The sequence below is a fragment of the Carcharhinus amblyrhynchos genome, chromosome 1, assembly GCF_965287045.1.
Source record: "Carcharhinus amblyrhynchos chromosome 1, sCarAmb.v2.hapA, whole genome shotgun sequence".
Classification (NCBI taxonomy): Eukaryota; Metazoa; Chordata; class Chondrichthyes; order Carcharhiniformes; family Carcharhinidae; genus Carcharhinus; species Carcharhinus amblyrhynchos.
Genome location: NC_137324.1, coordinates 177,174,623 through 177,192,367, shown reverse-complemented (window position 1 = coordinate 177,192,367; position 17,745 = coordinate 177,174,623). Strand labels below are relative to the sequence as shown.

Sequence of the window (17,745 nt, the reverse complement as noted above, 5' to 3'; positions counted from 1 at the left end):
GGATTGGGGGGGCGGGGGGGACATAGCCAGTCATTGCTGCCTCCAGGGCCTTTGGCAATGATTTAACAGCTTTGCAATGAGTTATTGCCTGAACTAAAACAGCACTCTCTTTCTTCGTGGGGCTCAGGCTTACGTGAAGGGTAAAACCAGAGATTTTACTAGACTGGTATTTGCAGAGGTTCTGTTTACAAATTTTAATTTTAGCAGTTGAGGAAAAATAATGGAATGTGCTTGGAACAATTTCCAGGTTTGCGCCCCCGCCCCCATGTTTTGCTAATTGTGCTGCATCTTCAGTACGGGGTTACGCTGTAGAAAGAACTTGCATTTGTATAGCACCTTTCACTTCCTCAAATGTCTCCAAAGCTCTTCACAGCTCATGGGTTAGTTATGAAGCAGATATGGGAGCAGATTTGGTCGACAGTTTCTGCATGGCAAAGTCCCCCCCCCCCACCAAAAAAAATACTCGTGAAAGCTGTGAACTAGTTGTGTGTGTTGCATTAGAAATAAATGAAGTCTCTGGGAGAAGCTTTATTGTACCTGTGAACATTCTGTCTCATCCGGCAAATCGTGCTCCTAATAGGGAAGAGCGGAGTTGTTTTACAAGGGGGCAGTATCATAAGTTCTCAGCTTCTCTTGCTCTCAGTCAGTTGGTCTGTCTGTCTGTCTCTTGGTCTGCTCTTGGTCATGCTCTTGGTCTGTCTGTCCTTCCATCTGACTGACTCATGTGTACCATATTTGTCAGGCTGATGTGCTTGTGCCATCCTTGTGTCAGGACCCTCCCCCCCCTCCCCCCTCCCCCCTCCCCCCCCTCCCTGGTCTGGCCATGGTTTGAAGATGTCTCCTCTTCAGCTTTTGGCAGTTACTGGTCAATTGTCTGTTTCTGTTTAACAGGTTATCAAATGTAAAGCTGCTGTTGCCTGGGAGGCAGGAAAACCTCTTTCCATTGAGGATGTGGAAGTTGCTCCTCCAAAAGCCCATGAAGTCCGAATTAAGGTAGGAAGTGAAATGTAACCATTCTAAACTTAATTTCAAACTCTTTGATTAACTTTTTAAGCTTCTGTTATTAAGCCCCATTTCCAGCTATTAAGGGAATCGGTATCCTTTGCTTTCATGCAATGACAGCTGTGTGACATTAATAGCGATGTTCTGACCAGATTACGTGTCCTGAGGATGCAAATTGCTAAAGTTGCTGGGAAAATAGTGCATGTGAAAGGTTTTTCTCTGTTTGCCCATCAGATTATTGCCACTGCTGTGTGCCACACTGATGCCTACACCCTGAGTGGTTCAGACCCCGAGGGTACGTTTCCTGTTATCCTTGGACATGAAGGAGCTGGCATTGTGGAAAGTGTTGGAGATGGCGTGACCCGTGTCAAAGCAGGTAAAGCAACGTTGCAACAGTCATTGAAATTTTGCCCCCCTGTGTTGAACAGAGGAAATTTTCCCCTCCATTAACAGCCCTGTTTGAGGCTGTATAAGGTTCTGGTCAGGCCCCATTTGGAGTACTGCGAGCAGTTTTGGGCTCCATATCTAAGGAAGGATGTGCTGGCCTTGGAAAGGGTCCAGAGGAGGTTCACAAGAATGATCCCTGGAATGAAGAGCTTGTCATATGAGGAACGGCTGAGGAGTCTGGGTCTGTACTCATTGGAGTTTAGGAGGAGAAGGGAGAACCTTATTGAAACTTACAGGATGCTGTGAGGCCTGGATAGAGTGGATGCGGAGAGGATGTTCCCACTAGTAGGAAAAACTAGAACAAGAGGACACAACCTCAGACTAAAGGGACGATCCTTTAAAACAGATGGGGAGGAATTTCTTCAGCCAGAAAGTGGTGAATCTGTGGAACTCTTTGCCACAGAATGCTGTGGAGGCCAGGTCATTGAATGTCTTTAAGACAGAAATAGATAGGCTCTTGATTGATAAGGGGATCAGGCATTGTGGGGGAAAAAGCAGGAGAATGGGAATGAGAAAAATATTAGCCATGATTGAGTCTGCTGCAGCATTCAATGCTGGCCTAATTCTGCTCCTGTGTCTTATGGTCTTATAACCCAGCTCTGCTTTATCTCAGATCCAAATAAGACCAGGAAGGTAAATCTGACTATATAACACCACTCACAGAACCTGTAGAATCCTTACAGTGCAGAAAGAGTTCATATGGCCCATCAAGTGTGCACCAACTCTCTGATAGAGCATGTTACCTGAGCCCTAGCACTGTAACCCCATGTATTTACCCTTCTGTTCCCCCTACATATCTTGGGACACTAAAGGTCAATTTAGTATGGCCAATCCACCTAACCCACACATCTTTGGACTGTGGGAGGAAACCGGAGCACCCGGAGGAAAGCCATGCAGACACGAGGAGAACTTGCAAAATCCACACATATAGTGACCCAAGGCCGGAATTGAACCCAGGTCCCTGGCACTGTGAGGCAGCAGTGCTAGCCACTGTGCCACCCTGACTTCTGACTAAGATTTTCTGTCTATAAATCTGTTGTACTCTAATATCAATAAAATAATTATTTTGAGATAAGCCCAGTGCCACCGTGCTGCCCTTTGAATCTTACACACCAAATGGTGCTACCCTTTGTGTCTCTGTTAGCTCTTTGAAAGAGCTATTTAAGTAGTTCCACTCCTTTGTTTTCAAGTACTTATCCAATTCCTATTTAAAATTTATTACTGAATCTGGTCCCACTGCCCTTTCAGGTGGTATGCTCCAGAGCAACACAACTTGCGTAAAAATATTTTAAAATCTCTCCTTATCTCAGCCTCTGATTATTTTGGCAAATGTCTATAATTCTGTTGTTTACTGTTAATTGACTGTCCTGCCAGTAGAAAATTACTGCTTAAAACTGCTTACTTCATCAATAATTTTGAACTCTTATCAGTTTTCCCCTTTATCCTTCTTTGCTCAGTGGAGAACAACACAAGACTCAGTCTCGCTGTATAACTGAAATCCCTTTTTCTGAATCAGCCAGCTGTACACTGAGAATCTGACAACCCCTTCCAATAGATGGGGGAGGCCAGGGTTGATCTAGGGGTGGGGAGTTTGATCAAGTAAGGCTTACATTAATGCTGTAATGAAGTTACTATAAAATTCCCCTGGTCACCACACTCTGGCACCGGTTCGGGTCAATGTACTAACCAGCATGTCTTTCAGAATGTGGGAGGAAACTGGAGCACCCAGAGGAAACCCATGCCGACGTGGGGAGAACGTGCAAACTCCTCACAGACAGTGACCCAAGCCGGGAATCGAACCCAGTCCTAGGCGCTGTGAGGCTATGCCACGAAGTCAGTTGAAAATTTTGTTTAAGGTTATGAAATCTTAGGGAATCAAGGCTGGTAGATGGAATTAAGATGCAGATCAGCCATGATGGAACTGAATGATGGAACAGGCTCAAGGAGATGATTGGTCTTCTGTCTTATATTTGATTTGATTTCATTATTGTCACATGTATTAGCATACAGTGAAAAGTATTGTTTCTTTCAGGCTATACAGACAAAACATACCATTCATTGAGAAGGAAACGAGAGAGTGTAGAATGTAGTGTTACAGTTATAGCTAGGCTGTAGCGAAATATCAACTTAATGCAAGGTAGGTCCGTTCAAAAGTCTGATAGCAGCAGGGAAGAAGCTGTTCTTGAGTCGGTTGGTATGTGACCTCAGACATTGAACCTTTTTCCTGATGGAAGAAGGTGGACAAGAGAATGTCCGGGGTGCATGGAGTCCTTAATTATGCCGGCTGCTTTGCCGAGGCGGTGGGAAGTGTAGACAGAGTCAGTGGATGGGAGGCTGGTTTGCGTGATGGATTGGGCTACATTCATGACCTTTTGTAGCTCCTTGCAGTCTTGGGCAGAGCAGGAGCCCATACCAAGCTGTGATGCAACCAGAAAGTTGGCTTTCTGTGGTGCATCTGTAAAAGTTGGTGAGAGTCATTCATGGTAGACATGCCGAATTTCCTTAGTCTCCTGAGAAAGTAGAGGCATTGGTGGGTTTTCTTAGTGTCAGCATGTGGGGGGACCAGGACAGGTTGTTGGTGATGTGGACACCGAAAAACCTGAAGCTCTCTACCTTTTCTACTTCTTCCCCGAATTCTTTACACTCCTGGGACGGGATGGGGGATACAGAAAAATTGGAATCCCTGTTTGTGGAACTGTGTGTGTCAGCTTTGTCTAAATCAATGTTTTCTTGGTTACTAGGGGATCGAGTGATTCCACTATACATTCCACAATGCGGGGAGTGCAAATTTTGCCTGAATCCCAACACCAACCTCTGCCAGAAGATCAGGTAGAGTTTTCTTGCTCTTCACTGTCTCCACTTGCAAGAATAAAATGCCTTTTGTGTTGTCTTGATTTAACTGAGTGCTTTTTAAAGGTTACTGTGGAAGGGTTAGCCATTGAATATTGGCACATTGTGCTCAGGGCAACACCCTGTAAATACTGACACATTTCTGAGTATCTTTATCCTCGCTTCTGTAGAACAGGTTTTATTTAGAAAATTACAGAAATTACAGCACAGAAATGAGCCATTTGGCCCAAACAGTCTGTTCGAATCTGTATGCTGCATGTGGCTTAAGACAATTCACACCTCTTTAATCTGTGCTTATCCCTCTCTCCATTCACACTGTCTGTACCTGTAAAGACTCGCATTCCAACCATTATCTTGCAGTTGTATCTTTGTCTATATATGTCTTGTTTGTGAACCCAACTCTCTGCTCACCTGATGAAGGAGCAGCACTCCGAAAGCGCGTGATTCAGAATAAACCTGTTGAGCTCTGGTGGTGGTGTTGTTGTTGTTGTTACAGTGCCCACCCCAGTCCAACACCAGGGTACCACATTATATGCTGCATTATGTGCATCCTCTAGTTTTGCTACTTCAATGGTGAATCCATCTACTCCTTTCCCCTCCTGTACTTATCTAATTTCTCCTTAAAAGTCTACCATACAAGTTGATCTGGCCTACAAGACAACCCCACTTAAGTTGACTCCCCATTTCTCTGGCATGGCAAGCGGACAGTGGTTAGCACTGATGCCTCACAGCGTCAGAGGCCCAGGTTCTGTTCCCAGCTTGGATCACTGTCTGTGTGGAGTCTGCATGTTCCCCCCATATCTGTGGGGGTTTCCTCCAGGTGCTCCGGTTTCCTCCCACAAGCTAAAGATGTGTGGGTTAGGTGGATTGGCCATGCTAAATTCTCCCTCAGCGTACCCGAACAGGCGCCGAAACATGGCGACTAAAGGATTTTCACAGTAACTTCACTGCAGTGTTAATGTTAGCCAACTTGTAACGCTAATGAATAAACTTTCTCTCTCTATCTTCCTATTCTTGCATTTGTAGTCAGCAGTTTTTCACAAATGCATGTTTTACTTCCTGGTGCTGTGACGATTGTATAAGCGATGTATTAGTTCAACTCTCCAGAACTTGCTGCTGGGGTTACTGTCAGTCTGTATTTTCTCAGAGTAACCCAAGGCCAGGGCCTGATGCCTGATAAGACCAGCAGGTTCACCTGTAAAGGCCATCAGCTTTACCACTACATGGGGACCAGCACCTTCTCTGAATACACAGTTGTTGCCGACATCTCACTGGCTAAGATCGATGATGCTGCTCCGCTGGATAAAGTTTGCCTCCTGGGCTGTGGTATTTCCACTGGCTATGGTGCAGCTGTCAATACAGCCAAGGTAATGTTATTTAACGCTGTGATAATGTCCGTTTGTTGTGTTTCTGAACCAGTGTAGAGATCTCCTTCTGGGGCAGTCCCTTGGGATTGAGGATGATGTGATTCCACACTGGTATGATTAGGTTCTGAGATGGCTGGCAAGTCCAATGTGTGATCTACAGACTCTGCCACGTCTGGGACAGGTGGTTCTCCCATGGATTGGGTACTTGGGTCCTTTGGAAGTTTGTGTGCTACCTCTGAAACCTCAATTCCACCTCTGCACTTTTGTGACAAAGGCTCGCGATGTGTTTGGTGCCTTTCTGAATGAAACTTCTCCATTTTGGATGGTCATGTGCCAGGGTCTCCTGTGAGTCAGCGGGTAAGTTTGACCTCCTTAGGGATGCTTTGAGGACATCCCTAAAGCACTCAACAGCGGGAATACAAAGGTCCTCTTCCAGGCAGAGGTGTCGGTACAAACGTGTAGCATTACACAGAATGAGGCCATTTGGCCCAGTTGCTTCATGTCAGTGTTGGTGTTCCATGTTAGCTTTGTTCCACCCTATCAGCACGATCTTCTACCCCTTTCACCCTCCTGTTTATCTGGTTTCTCCCCTTCAAAAGGGTTTGCCCACTTCTCTTTATAGTAACAAATTCCACATCCTCACCGTTCACACTCTCGGTGAAGAGGTTCCTCCTGCATTTATTATTGATTTTCTTGTCGAGTGGTTAACATGGCTGCTTCATAGCGCCAGGGACCCAGGTTCAATTCCTGGTTTGGGTCACTGTGTAGAGTCCGTGCATTCTCCCCGTGTCTGTGTGTGGGTTTCCTCCGGGTGCTCCGGTTTCCTCCCACAGTCTGAAAGATGTGCTGGTTAGGTGCATTGGCTGTGCTAAGTTCTCCCTCGGAGTATCTGAACAGGCACTGGAGTGTGGCAACTGGGGAAGCTTCACAGTAACTTCATTGCAGTGTTAATGTAAATCTACTTGTGACGCCAATAAATAAACTTTACTGAGGGAGTGCTGCACTGATGGAGATGCTTTCTTTAGACAAGATGTTGAACAGAAGCAGGCCCTTATCTCCCTGCCCAGATGGATGTAACTGATCCCATTTTAAGGGGGAAGGAGTTATCCCCCTGTGACCGGGCTAATATTTATTGCTCGACCAATCACTGAACAAGATTATCGTCAGCTTGCTATGTGCAAATTAGCTGCCACGTTTCTTACAATTCAGCAGCGAAAACGCTTTGCAAGTTTGTAACGAGCTGTAAAAATGCTTGGGGACAGCCTCGCGTCATGAAAGACGCTATATAAATGCAGTTTTTTCTTCTATCTGAAAGCATTAAATTTACCCAGTACTCCTTTCCACAAGCTACAATAAAAGAACTTTCTGTGCCACCAGATAATGAGGTTGGCTTGTGTTCAAATTTCGTACGCATGAATTGAAGTCTAAAGTCCAAAAAAACTTGCGTAATTTTACTCCGATCCCAATTCAAAGTACGGATTTGGCTGATAAAACTGCAGCTTAATTGGCATCAGAGACGGGAGTACTGAAGATAGTTTAATTCACCTTTCTTTCCTGGCCTATTTATGGTTAGGCTTTGTGCAAGAGCCCAAGGTTAGATTTCAGTCTTTGGAAAGTGTGTGCCCTGTCTAAGTGGGTAGCGCTTTCACCTCCAGAGTCAGCAGATCCACTGTTCAAGTCCTACTGCAGAGATTTAACCATAAAGACAAGGCAGATATTCCCTCAGGCACGTACTGAGAGAGTGCTGCGTTGTTTAAGGTACCACTTTTTTTCAGGTGAGACCTTAAACTGAGGCCTGGCTTGCCCTCTCAGGTGGCACTATTTTGAAGAACAGGAGAAGGCCCCCCAAACCCCCCCATGTCATTACTGTTATTAATCCCCCTCCCAACAATAATTCAACAAAAACATCTGGTCATTATCAATCACATTGCTATTTGTGTGAATTCCTATGTGTAAGTTGGCCGTTGCATTTCCTGTGTTCAAAGTATTGGCTGTAAAGCACTCTGGGACATCCTGAATTCATGAAAGGCGCTATATAAATTCAAGTCTTTCTTTCATTGGTTGGGGTACCATCTCCCCTGCGACTGGATTCTGAACTTCTTAACTCTCAGACCACAGTCAGTAAGGATAGGCAGTAACATCACTTCCACGATCATCCTCAACACCAGTCCCCCACAAGGCTGTGTTCTCAGCCCCTTACTATACTCCTTATACACCTATGACTGTGTGGCCAAATTACCCTCCAATTTGACTTTCAAGTTTGCTGATGACAGCACCGTAGTGGGTTGGGTCTCAAATAATGACAAGATAAAGTACAGAAACGAGATAGAGAATCTAGTGAACTGGTGCAGCAATAATAACCTCTCTCTTTCAATGTCAACAAAATGAAGAAGATTGTCATTGACTTCAGGAAGCGTAAAGGAGAACATGCCCCTGTCTACATCGATGGGGACAAAGTAAGAAGTGTTGAGAGCTTCAAATTTTTAGGTGTCCAGATCACCACCAACCTGTCCTGACCTCCATGCTGACACTATAGTTAAGAAAGCCCACCAATGCCTCTACTTTCTCAAAAGACTAAGGAAATTTGGCATGTCAGCTACGACTCTCACCAACTTTTACAGATGCACCATAGAAAGCGTTCTTTCTGGTTGTATCACAGCTCGGTCTGGCTCCTGCTCTGCCCAAGAAGCACTACAAAAGGCCGTGAATGTAGCCCAATCCGTTACGCAAACCAGTGTCCCATCCATTGACTCTATCTACACTTCCCGCTGCCTCAACAAAACAGCCAGCGTAATTAAGGACCCCACACACCCTGGACATTCTCTCTTCCACCTTCTTCCTTTGAGAAAAAGCTACAAAAGTCTGAAGTCACATACCAACCAACTCACAAACAGCTTCTTCCCTGCTGCTGTCAGGCTTTTGAGTGGACTTACCTTGCATTAAGTTGATCATTTCCTACACCCTAGTTATGACTGTAACATTACATTCTGCACTCTCTCCTTTCCTTCTCTATGAATGGTATGCTTTGTATAGCATGCAAGAAACAATATTTCTCACTGTTAGTGCGTGACAAATTAAATCAAACCTCATTTACTTAAGAGGCACACAGTAACTAGGTGTGAACCACTGTAACCAGGTGTAAACATCTGCCCAACATTTCCAGCACAATTCAGACATTGAAAGCAATGACTTTGCAATTAACAATAACCAAATCGACAATTGATTAATGGAATTTGGGTTAGTGTTATTGCCTGAGAAGTGGACAGTTTGAAGTGACAGAGACTGTGTAAGTTCCACATTCCCATCTACCAATAACCTTTGCCTCGCCTAACAAGAATCTACCTATCTCTGCCTTAAAAATATTCAGGACTTTTTCTTGACAGATACATGAATGGGCAGGGAACAGAGTGATATGGACATAGAGGCAAAAGATCTTTAGTTTAGAAAGGTGCTATGTGTCGGCACAGGCTTGGTTTGCTGAAGGGACCTGTGCTGTACTGTTCTTTGGTCTTTCCTCCTCTCTCCACATTCAGAGACAGAATCCCAAAGTTGCACAACCCTCTGAAAGAGAAAAGTTCTCCTCGTCTCTGTCCTAAAAGGGTGACCCCTAATTTTGTCCCCTAGTTCTGATCTTGCCCACAAGGGGAACTGCCCAGGTAAACAATTAGTCTTCATCAAGTATTGTGCCTAATAGCAAATGTCACAACTAACTGGGTTATGTTCGGAAGTTTAGCACCTTGGGTGGTTAGCACTGCTGTCTCTCAGCGCCAGCGTTCGAATCGTGGCTTCAGTCACTGTGCAGAGTCTGCACGTTCTCCCCCTGTCTGCATGGGTTTCCTGCGGGTGCTCCAGGTTCCTCCCGCTGTCCGAAAGACGTGCTGGTTAGGGTGCATTGGCCGTGCTAAATTCTCCCTCAGTGTGCTCACACAGGCACCGGAGTGTAGCAACTGGAGGATTTTTACAGTAACTTCACTGCAGTGTTAATGCAAGCCTACTTGTGACACCAATAAACTTTCTTAAAAAAAACTTTAAAACCTCAATGTCATCTGCTTTGGGAATTTCAATTCTGTGGATTATTGTCTTTGCCCTGTTTGACAAAATGGAATGGAGTGATGAGTTGAAGGGAATACAGCTCTTAATTTCAGGAAGCTTTCTGGACAGGGAGAAGAAAGGGGGTTCAATTCTTCCGTCTAACCAGCCACTTTCTTTGTTTCACTCTCTGAACTCTAGGTTGGACCTGGCTCTACCTGTGCCGTGTTTGGACTGGGAGGAGTGGGCCTGGCCACCATCATGGGATGTAAAGTTGCCGGTGCCACTCGGATCATTGGGGTTGACATCAATAAAGATAAATTCACAAGAGCTAAAGAGTTTGGTGCTACCGAATGCATCAGCCCCAAGGATTATGAGAAGCCCATTCAAGAGGTTTTAGTCGGATTGACTGATGGTGGCGTGGACTATTCCTTTGAGTGTATTGGTAACGTTGCTACCATGGTGAGAGATGAATTCTTCCAGTACTTCCTATTGCATTAACAGTGAATGATAAAGGCAGGCTGGTATTGTGTGTGCATGAGCAACAATGTCCTAGATTCATTTTAAATAACTTCATGCATGAGCAAGTGAAACACTTATTCAGGAAGTCAACACAGATGCAGTGAGCCAAACAACTTATTTCCGTAGCGAAGGAGAAGGCCATTCAGCCCTTTGAACCTGCTCTGCCTTTCATTATGATCATGGTTAATCATCAAAATCAGTATCCTGATCAGCTTCTTTCCCCTCACCGTTCCCCATATCCCTTGATCCCATTTAGCCACAAGAGCTATATCTAATTTCTTCCTGAAATCACACCATGTTTTGGCCTCAGCTACTTTCTGTGGGAGTGAATTCCACACTCTGTGGGTGAAGAAATTTCTCCTCGCCTCAGCCCTAAAAGGTTTACCCCTTATCCTCAAATCTGTGACCCCTAGTTCTGGACTCCCCCATCACAGGGAACATTCTTTCTGAAATTACCCTGTCTAATCCGGTTGGATATGCACCCCAACTCCACTTATCTGCCTGGGTTCCATAATCCTTTACCCCTTGCCTATCAAAAGTTTATTAATCTCAGTTTCCACATTTTCTTCCAGCCTCAATGGGTTATTGAAAATATTTTCTCTTTTTTTTTTAAGAAAAATATATCCAGTGCCAAGGAGGTCAGGCTGAGAAGCTGGTCAGTGTGGCTTACTGTCGATTTTTAAAATCTACATGTACCCATAAATGGTTACAGTTTAAATTCAGTTAACACTTGTAAAACATTCCCAAGTTCTCCACAGGAGCAGTTATCAAATAAGATTTGATACTGAATCATGTGAAGTGATACTGGGTCTGGTGACCAATAAATTGCTGCAAGTTACAACTGGTTTCTTAATGATGGAGAGATTCAGGGATTGGAATTCCTAATTCTGGGGTCCAGGCAGCTCCAGTGATGGAGCAATTAAAATCGGTGTGACGCAAGATGCCAGAATAAGTGGAACACTGAGATGGAGAGGGGTGAGGCCATGGAGTGACTTTCGAACAAGGAGGAGGGCGGTGGCACAGTGGTCAGCACTGCTGCCTCACAGCGCTAAGGATCCGGGTTCGATTCCCAGCTTGGGTCACTGTCTGTGCGAAGTTTGCACGTTCTCCCCGGTATCTATGTGGGTTTCCTCCCACAGTCCGAAAGACGTGCTGGTTAGGGTGCACTGGCCATGCTAAATTCTCCCTCAGTGTATCTGAACAGGTGCCGGAGTGTGGCGACTAGGGGATTTTCACTGTAATTTCATTGCAGTGTTGATGTAAGCCTACTTGTGACACTAATAAATGAAACTTTTTTTAAACTATATGAGGAGAGGCTTGTGCCATGAATTCCAGTGTGAAGGCCCAAGAATGTATAGAAGGAAGTTCAGAATGTATGACTTAAATGGGGAGCAAACTGCGTTTCCATGCCCTACCTTTGAACTCCAATACTCTTGCTTCTGTCTCTCATGCTTTGATTTAAAAGAGTTCTCAATCTTCTCTTCAATCTGTCCCTATCTCTGTAACTTCTTCCAGCCTTATGACAACCTGTGCTGCGCCAATTCTGGCATAACCTCTTTACCATTGGTGGCCATGCCTCCAGATCTAAGCACTGAAATTCCCGCATCTCCTCTCTCAGCCTTTAAGCCGCTCCTTTAAAACTACCTTTTAAACCATACTTTTGAACACCTGCCCCAACAGCATGGGACCCCATTGCTCCTGTAACATTTTGCTGCATTAAGAAGATGCTATATAAATGCATGCTGTAAAAACACCTGAAGATTTTTGACCTAAAACCTGTTGGTATTTTTTTTGTCTCTTTTCCATCCATCCACCCACCTACTTGCAGAGAGCTGCCCTTGAAGCTTGTCATAAGGGTTGGGGAACCAGTGTGATTATAGGGGTGGCACCCGCTGGACACGAAATTTCAACACGACCCTTCCAGCTGGTAACAGGCCGCACTTGGAAAGGAACTGCATTTGGAGGTAAAACCGGTACTTGTGCATCTTCACGTCTGTCAGCTATAAGTAGCTGGATTTTGCTTTTATTTTAGTTGTTCAAAAATATAGGATGACTTTGAATTAAATCATTTTAAAAATTGCACTAATTTCCCTTGTGTCAAAAAGTATATATGCACAAGGGTAGAGTAAATTTGATTTGATTTATTATTGTCACATGTATTAGCATACAGTGAGAAGTACTGTTTCTTGCGCTTTACAGACAAAACATACTGTTCATAGAGGAGGAAACGTGAGTGTCACAGACGTAGCTAGGGTGTAGAGAAAGGTCAACTTAATGCAAGATAAGTCCATTCAAACGTTTGACAGCAGCAGGGAAGAAGCTGTTCTTGAGTTGGTTGGTACGTGACCTCAGACTTTCCTATCTTTTTCCCAACGGAAGAAAATGGAAGAGAGAATGTCCGGGGTGCCTGGGGTCCTTAATTATGCTGGTTGCTGTGCCGATGCAGCAGGAAGTATCGACAGAGTCAGTGAATGTTAGGCTGGGTGACGAAGCAGCCCATTTGATCCACATCCCATTCACCATCTTAAACGCTCACTCCCTCCACCACCGACGCACAATGGCAGCTGTGTGTACCATTTACCAGACGCATTGCAGTAACTCACTCTTTTGACAGCTCCACCTAACCTGTGACCTGTATCACCTAGAAGGAGAAGGGCAGCAGACACGTGGGAATACCACCACCTGGAGTTTCCCCTTCGAGCCACTCATCGTCCTGGCTTGGAAATGTATCGGCCGTTCCTTCACTGTCACTGGGTCAAAATCCTGGAACTCCCTCCCTCACAGCCCTGTGGATGTACCTACACTAAGTGGGGACTGCAGTGGCTCAAGAAGGCAGCTTATCACCACCTTCTGGGGGCAATTAGGAATGGGCAATAAATGCTGCCCTAGCCAGTGAATCATTCTTTGTGTTCTACTTGTGGTTATCGATTATTTTTCAAACAGTGGCACAGCGGTTAGCACTGCTGCCTCACAGCACCAGGGACCCAGGTTCAATTTCTAGCTTGGGTAACTGTCTGTAGAAATTTTCCATATTCTCCCTTTGTCTGCATGGGTTTCCTCCCACAGCCCAAAGACATGCTGGCTGGGTAATTGGCCAGGCTAAATTCTCCTGCAGTGTACCCGAACAGGCGCCGGACTGTAGCGACTAGGAGATTTTCACAGTGGCTTACTTGCAGTGTTCATTAAGCCTACTTGTGACACTAATAAATAAACTTTTAAAAGCTTGCGTAGTTACCATTGAAATGTTATGACCAACACTGTCTTGGGAGAAGCGAAAAATACTCTGATTGAAGTTTTGCAATGACAGTTCAGCACAGGAGACCATTTGGCCCCTTTTATGTCTGGGCTAGCTCTCTGACAGAGTTATTCAATTAACTCCACTTTGTCTAGCCTTGCAATGTTTTTCTTTGTGAGGTATTTGTACAATTCCCTTTTGGCACTGCCTTTTGAGCACCGCATTCCAGATCACTTGCGCTCCAGTTTTGTTGATCACATTTTCACTTTTGTACTGTACAGGATGGAAGAGTGTTGAGAGCGTACCCAAGCTTGTGAAAGAATACATGGCTAAGAAAATAAAGGTGGACGAGTTTGTGACTCAAACCCTGCAATTTGACCAGATCAATGAGAGTTTTGACCTGTTGCACAAGGGCAAGAGGTAGCTAAGTTTGTTTTATTTTATCAAAGTAATTAGGCACTTTACAGCCTTCTGGAGCGCCGAACATTGAACTCTTTGATCCATCTCCATTTATTTTATTTCATCTAATTTTATCTTATCTTATTTTTATTATTATTACATATATATTTTTAAATTTTCATTTCTTCCATTTAAAAAAAAAACTCACTTTCCATCTTACTCCCCACCCCCTCTGAACCCCAAAACTAGGGTAATCTATTATGTGTCTCAGGTTGTCTTTTGACCGTCTGCTCACCTTTGTTCTGCCATTTACATATTATAATGTCCTAATGCTGGCTGGCCATGGTCATCACCATTTACATTCCCTTTGTTTTTTTTTGTCGATGGCGCCTTTAGCATTTACCACCCCCTACCAGTAGAAATCTCTTCCTAATTTCTTTGCCTTCTGCACTGATGAAGGATCATCCAGACTCAAAACGTTGGCTCTATTCTCTCTCCCCTGACGCTGTCAGACCTGCTGAGACTTTCCAGCATTTTCTGTTTTTGTTTCAGATTCCAGTATCTGCAGTAATTTGCCCTTATTTTTTTCATCATTCTGTCCCAACCTCAGACTAGTGCAGGCAATGTTAGAATAAAAACAGAAAATGTTGAAAATACTCAACATTGGTCTTGGTCCCATTACCAACCCCGTTTTGCGAATGAATCTCTTCTGTCTCCAACCCAATCTGAGATATCCCCGCCCTTCCTCTGTCTCTGGACTTGTTTAAAGAATCTGCCACACCTTTTGTAGTTTAGATGCAAAATTATCGATCTGAAATGTTCTCTTCACTGATGTATTTCCAGCATTTTCTGTTCTAATTCAGATTGTGGGTATCTGAAGTATTTTGCCTTTTGTATGGAGACAGTAATGGGATTGGGTAGAATTTTTGAGAGTTTAAAACCAGAGAAGTGAAGACCATCCCCCCCGGTACTGATTAATTAGATGAGAATACACATTCCTTTCCTGTTCTCTATATGTGCCTACCTTTTGGATTTCTCTGTTTTCCAGAAAGCTGACTTTCCTCCAGCTTACTCATCACCATTTTAGAACTGTGCTATTTCAGCACGCGATAACAGGAACACAGAAACTGGAAGCAGGAGGAGGCCATTCGGCCCTTCGAGCCTGCTCCACCATTCATTTTGATCATGGCTGATAATCAAATTCAACATCCTGATCTCCCCCGGCTTTTCCTTTAGTCCCACAATTGAAATCACATCATGTTTTGACCTCAACTACTTTCTGGGAGTGAATTCCACACGTTCGCTACTCTCTAGGAGAAGACATTTCTCCTCATGGTCCTAAAAGATTCACCCCTTATTCTCAAACTGTGACCCCTCGTTCTGGTCTCTGCCACCATCGGGAACATTCTTTTTGGATCTCTCCTTATCCAACCCTGTAAGAATTTTAAGTTTCTACGAGAACCCCTCTCACCCTTCTAAATTCCAATTAATACAATCCTCACCAACTTAATCTCTCCTCATATGACACCCCAGGAATCAGCCTGGTAAACCTTCACTGCACTCCCTCTTTAGCAAGGGCATCCTTTCTCGGAAAAGGACACCCAAACTGCACACAGTACTCCAGGTGTGGCCTCACCAGCACCCGTTGCAGTAAAACATCCCTATCCCTATACTTGAATCCTCTTGGTAAAGCAGGCATTAGAGGAAGACCAGTACATGGGGGGGGGGAGGAATGTTGGTTGACACCTTAGAATAGTCCAACACATGACAGCCCATTGGGTCTGAGCTGACTCTTTTGAAGACCAGTCCAGTTAAGTTTCACTCTCATGTTCTTTCTCTGTACCCCTGCATTTCTTTTCTCTTTCAAATATTTATCCAATTGCTTAATCCAGCCAACTGGATTATTTGGGAGTGAGGAGTGGGTTGGGAAGAGAGGGGAGATGAAAGGTAATGCAACTTTAAAACTGAGATTAAACTTTGTTTATTTGTGATGGTTCATTTTATCTTCTCTTTCTTTTTCTAAAAAAAAGCATTCGAAGTGTCCTCTTATTTTGAAGTCCACCTCTGCAAACCAGTGCCTTACCCGTCCAGTGGAGTCTTATGGAAAGGAAGAGTTTTGAAAACTGCTTTAAAAATAACTTTAATTTTGTGAGCATTTCATCTTGTTTAACAGACTTTAATTGTCATTGGTTAACCCCATCGTTAATGGTTTAAGCTGTATTTTTAATCTCATCAATCTGTTTCAACTTCAGTTTTGGACCCTCCTCCGTATTAAAACTAATTTGTGAACAAAAGAAAAAATGCTTTCTTGTTACTTTGTATTACGGCAACATCGAACTTTTTATGGCTTTATAAGGAGGAAGAGTATAGTTAAAGACAGGGTAGGTCTACTCGAGGGCAGTGGGAGGGATTTGTGTGTGGAGCCAGATGAGGTCCTTAATGAATACTTTGCATCAGTATTCACAAAGGAGAAGGATGCTAAGTGTAGACAGAAGGATCTTGACATTCTAGGATGTGTTGAGAAAAAGAGGAGAGGGTATTGGAGGTTTTGAAAAACATTAGGGTGGACAAGTCCCCATGGCCAGATAGAGTCTATCAGAATACTGACAGAGGTGAGTGAAGAAATTGCTGAGACTTTGGCCAAAATCTTTTTATCCTCTTTAACCACGGGCGAGGTAGCAGAGGATTGGACAGTACTAACATTGTTCCTCTGTTTAAGAAGGACAAAAGAGATAATCCAGGAAATTACAGGCATGTGAGCCTTACATGAGTGGTGAGGAAATTATTGGAGAAGATTCTTACGGACAGGATGTACTCACATCTGAAAGAGAATAGGCTTATTATAGATGGGCAACATAGTTTTGTGAAGGGGAAGTTGTATTTCACAAACTTGATTGAGTTCTTTGAGGAAGTGACAAGAAACATTGACCAGGGTGGGGCAGTGGATGTTGTGTACGTGGACTTTAGCAAAGCCTCCTATAACGTTCCTCATGGCAGGCTGATACAGAAGGTGGTATGCGATCTGAGGTGAGCTGGTAAGATGGATACAAAACTGGCTTGGGCATAAAAAGTAGAGAGCAGCAATGGAAGGGTACTTTTCTAATTGGAGGTCTGTGACAAGTGGTATTCCACAAGGATCAGTGCTGGGGCCGCTAACATATATAAATGATTTGGAGGAACATGTGGGTGGACTGACTAGTAAATTTGCAGATGATACAAAAATTGGGGGAGTAGCGGATAGTGAGGAGGATTGTCAGAGAGTACAGCAGGATATAAATTGGCTGGAGACCTGGACCGAAAGATGGCAGATGAAATTTTAACCTGGACAAATGTGAGGTGATGCAAAGGAAAGTATACAGTAAATGGTAGAGCCCTTAGAAATATTAGCATCCAGAGGGATCTAGATATGCAGATGCACAATTCCCTGAAGGTGGCAATTCAGGTGGACAAGGTGGTCAAGAAAGTATATGGTATGCTGGCCTTCATCAGTTGAGTATAGGAGTGCAGTTGCAGCTATATACACTTTGGTTAGGCCACATTTGGAGTCTCGTGTACAACTCTGGTCGCTGCACTACCAGAAAGATGATGCATTGGAAAGGGTGCAGAAGAGATTTAGCAGGACGTTGCCTGGTTTGGAGGATATGGACTATGAAGAAAGGTTGAACAAACTTGGATTGTTTTCATTGGAGTGTTGGAGGATGAGGGGGGGGGACTTGAAAGAGGTTTACAAGATTATGACAGGCTTGGATAAAGTCAAGAGTCTTTTTCCCAGGATCGAAAGTTCAATTATTCGGGAGCATAGGCTGAAAGTGAAAGGGGGAAAGTTTTTCTCAAACAGGACGGTGAATGCCTAGAATGTGCTACTGTCGGAGGTGGTGGAAGTAGATTCTATAA

The 17,745-nt window shown here is 44.1% G+C and overlaps 1 protein-coding gene across 1 annotated transcript; it reads left to right on the top strand.

Annotated features, from left to right (window-relative positions):
• The first annotated feature begins 855 nt into the window (after nt 1–855).
• On the top strand, nt 856–16,146 carry LOC145347851 (alcohol dehydrogenase class-3). Its single transcript, XM_080195771.1, has 8 exons — nt 856–993; nt 1,237–1,378; nt 4,191–4,278; nt 5,447–5,666; nt 9,897–10,157; nt 12,046–12,181; nt 13,734–13,872; nt 15,882–16,146. Exons 4-8 carry the CDS (start codon nt 5,469–5,471, stop codon nt 15,904–15,906), a joined length of 759 nt encoding a protein of 252 aa, XP_080051897.1. The 5' UTR covers nt 856–993; nt 1,237–1,378; nt 4,191–4,278; nt 5,447–5,468; the 3' UTR covers nt 15,907–16,146.
• Nucleotides 16,147–17,745: the final 1,599 nt, after the last annotated feature.

What these genes read in the sequence shown, in the direction of transcription:
- LOC145347851 (XM_080195771.1), top strand. Translation starts at nt 5,469, where the DNA reads ATGCCTGATAAGACCAGCAGGTTCACCTGTAAAGGCCATCAGCTTTAC. An exon ending in GAAAGGAACTGCATTTGGAG is followed by an intron (nt 12,182 to 13,733) that starts GTAAAACCGGTA and finishes TGTACTGTACAG; the next exon opens with GATGGAAGAGTGTTGAGAGC. An exon ending in CTGTTGCACAAGGGCAAGAG is followed by an intron (nt 13,873 to 15,881) that starts GTAGCTAAGTTT and finishes TCTAAAAAAAAG; the next exon opens with CATTCGAAGTGTCCTCTTAT.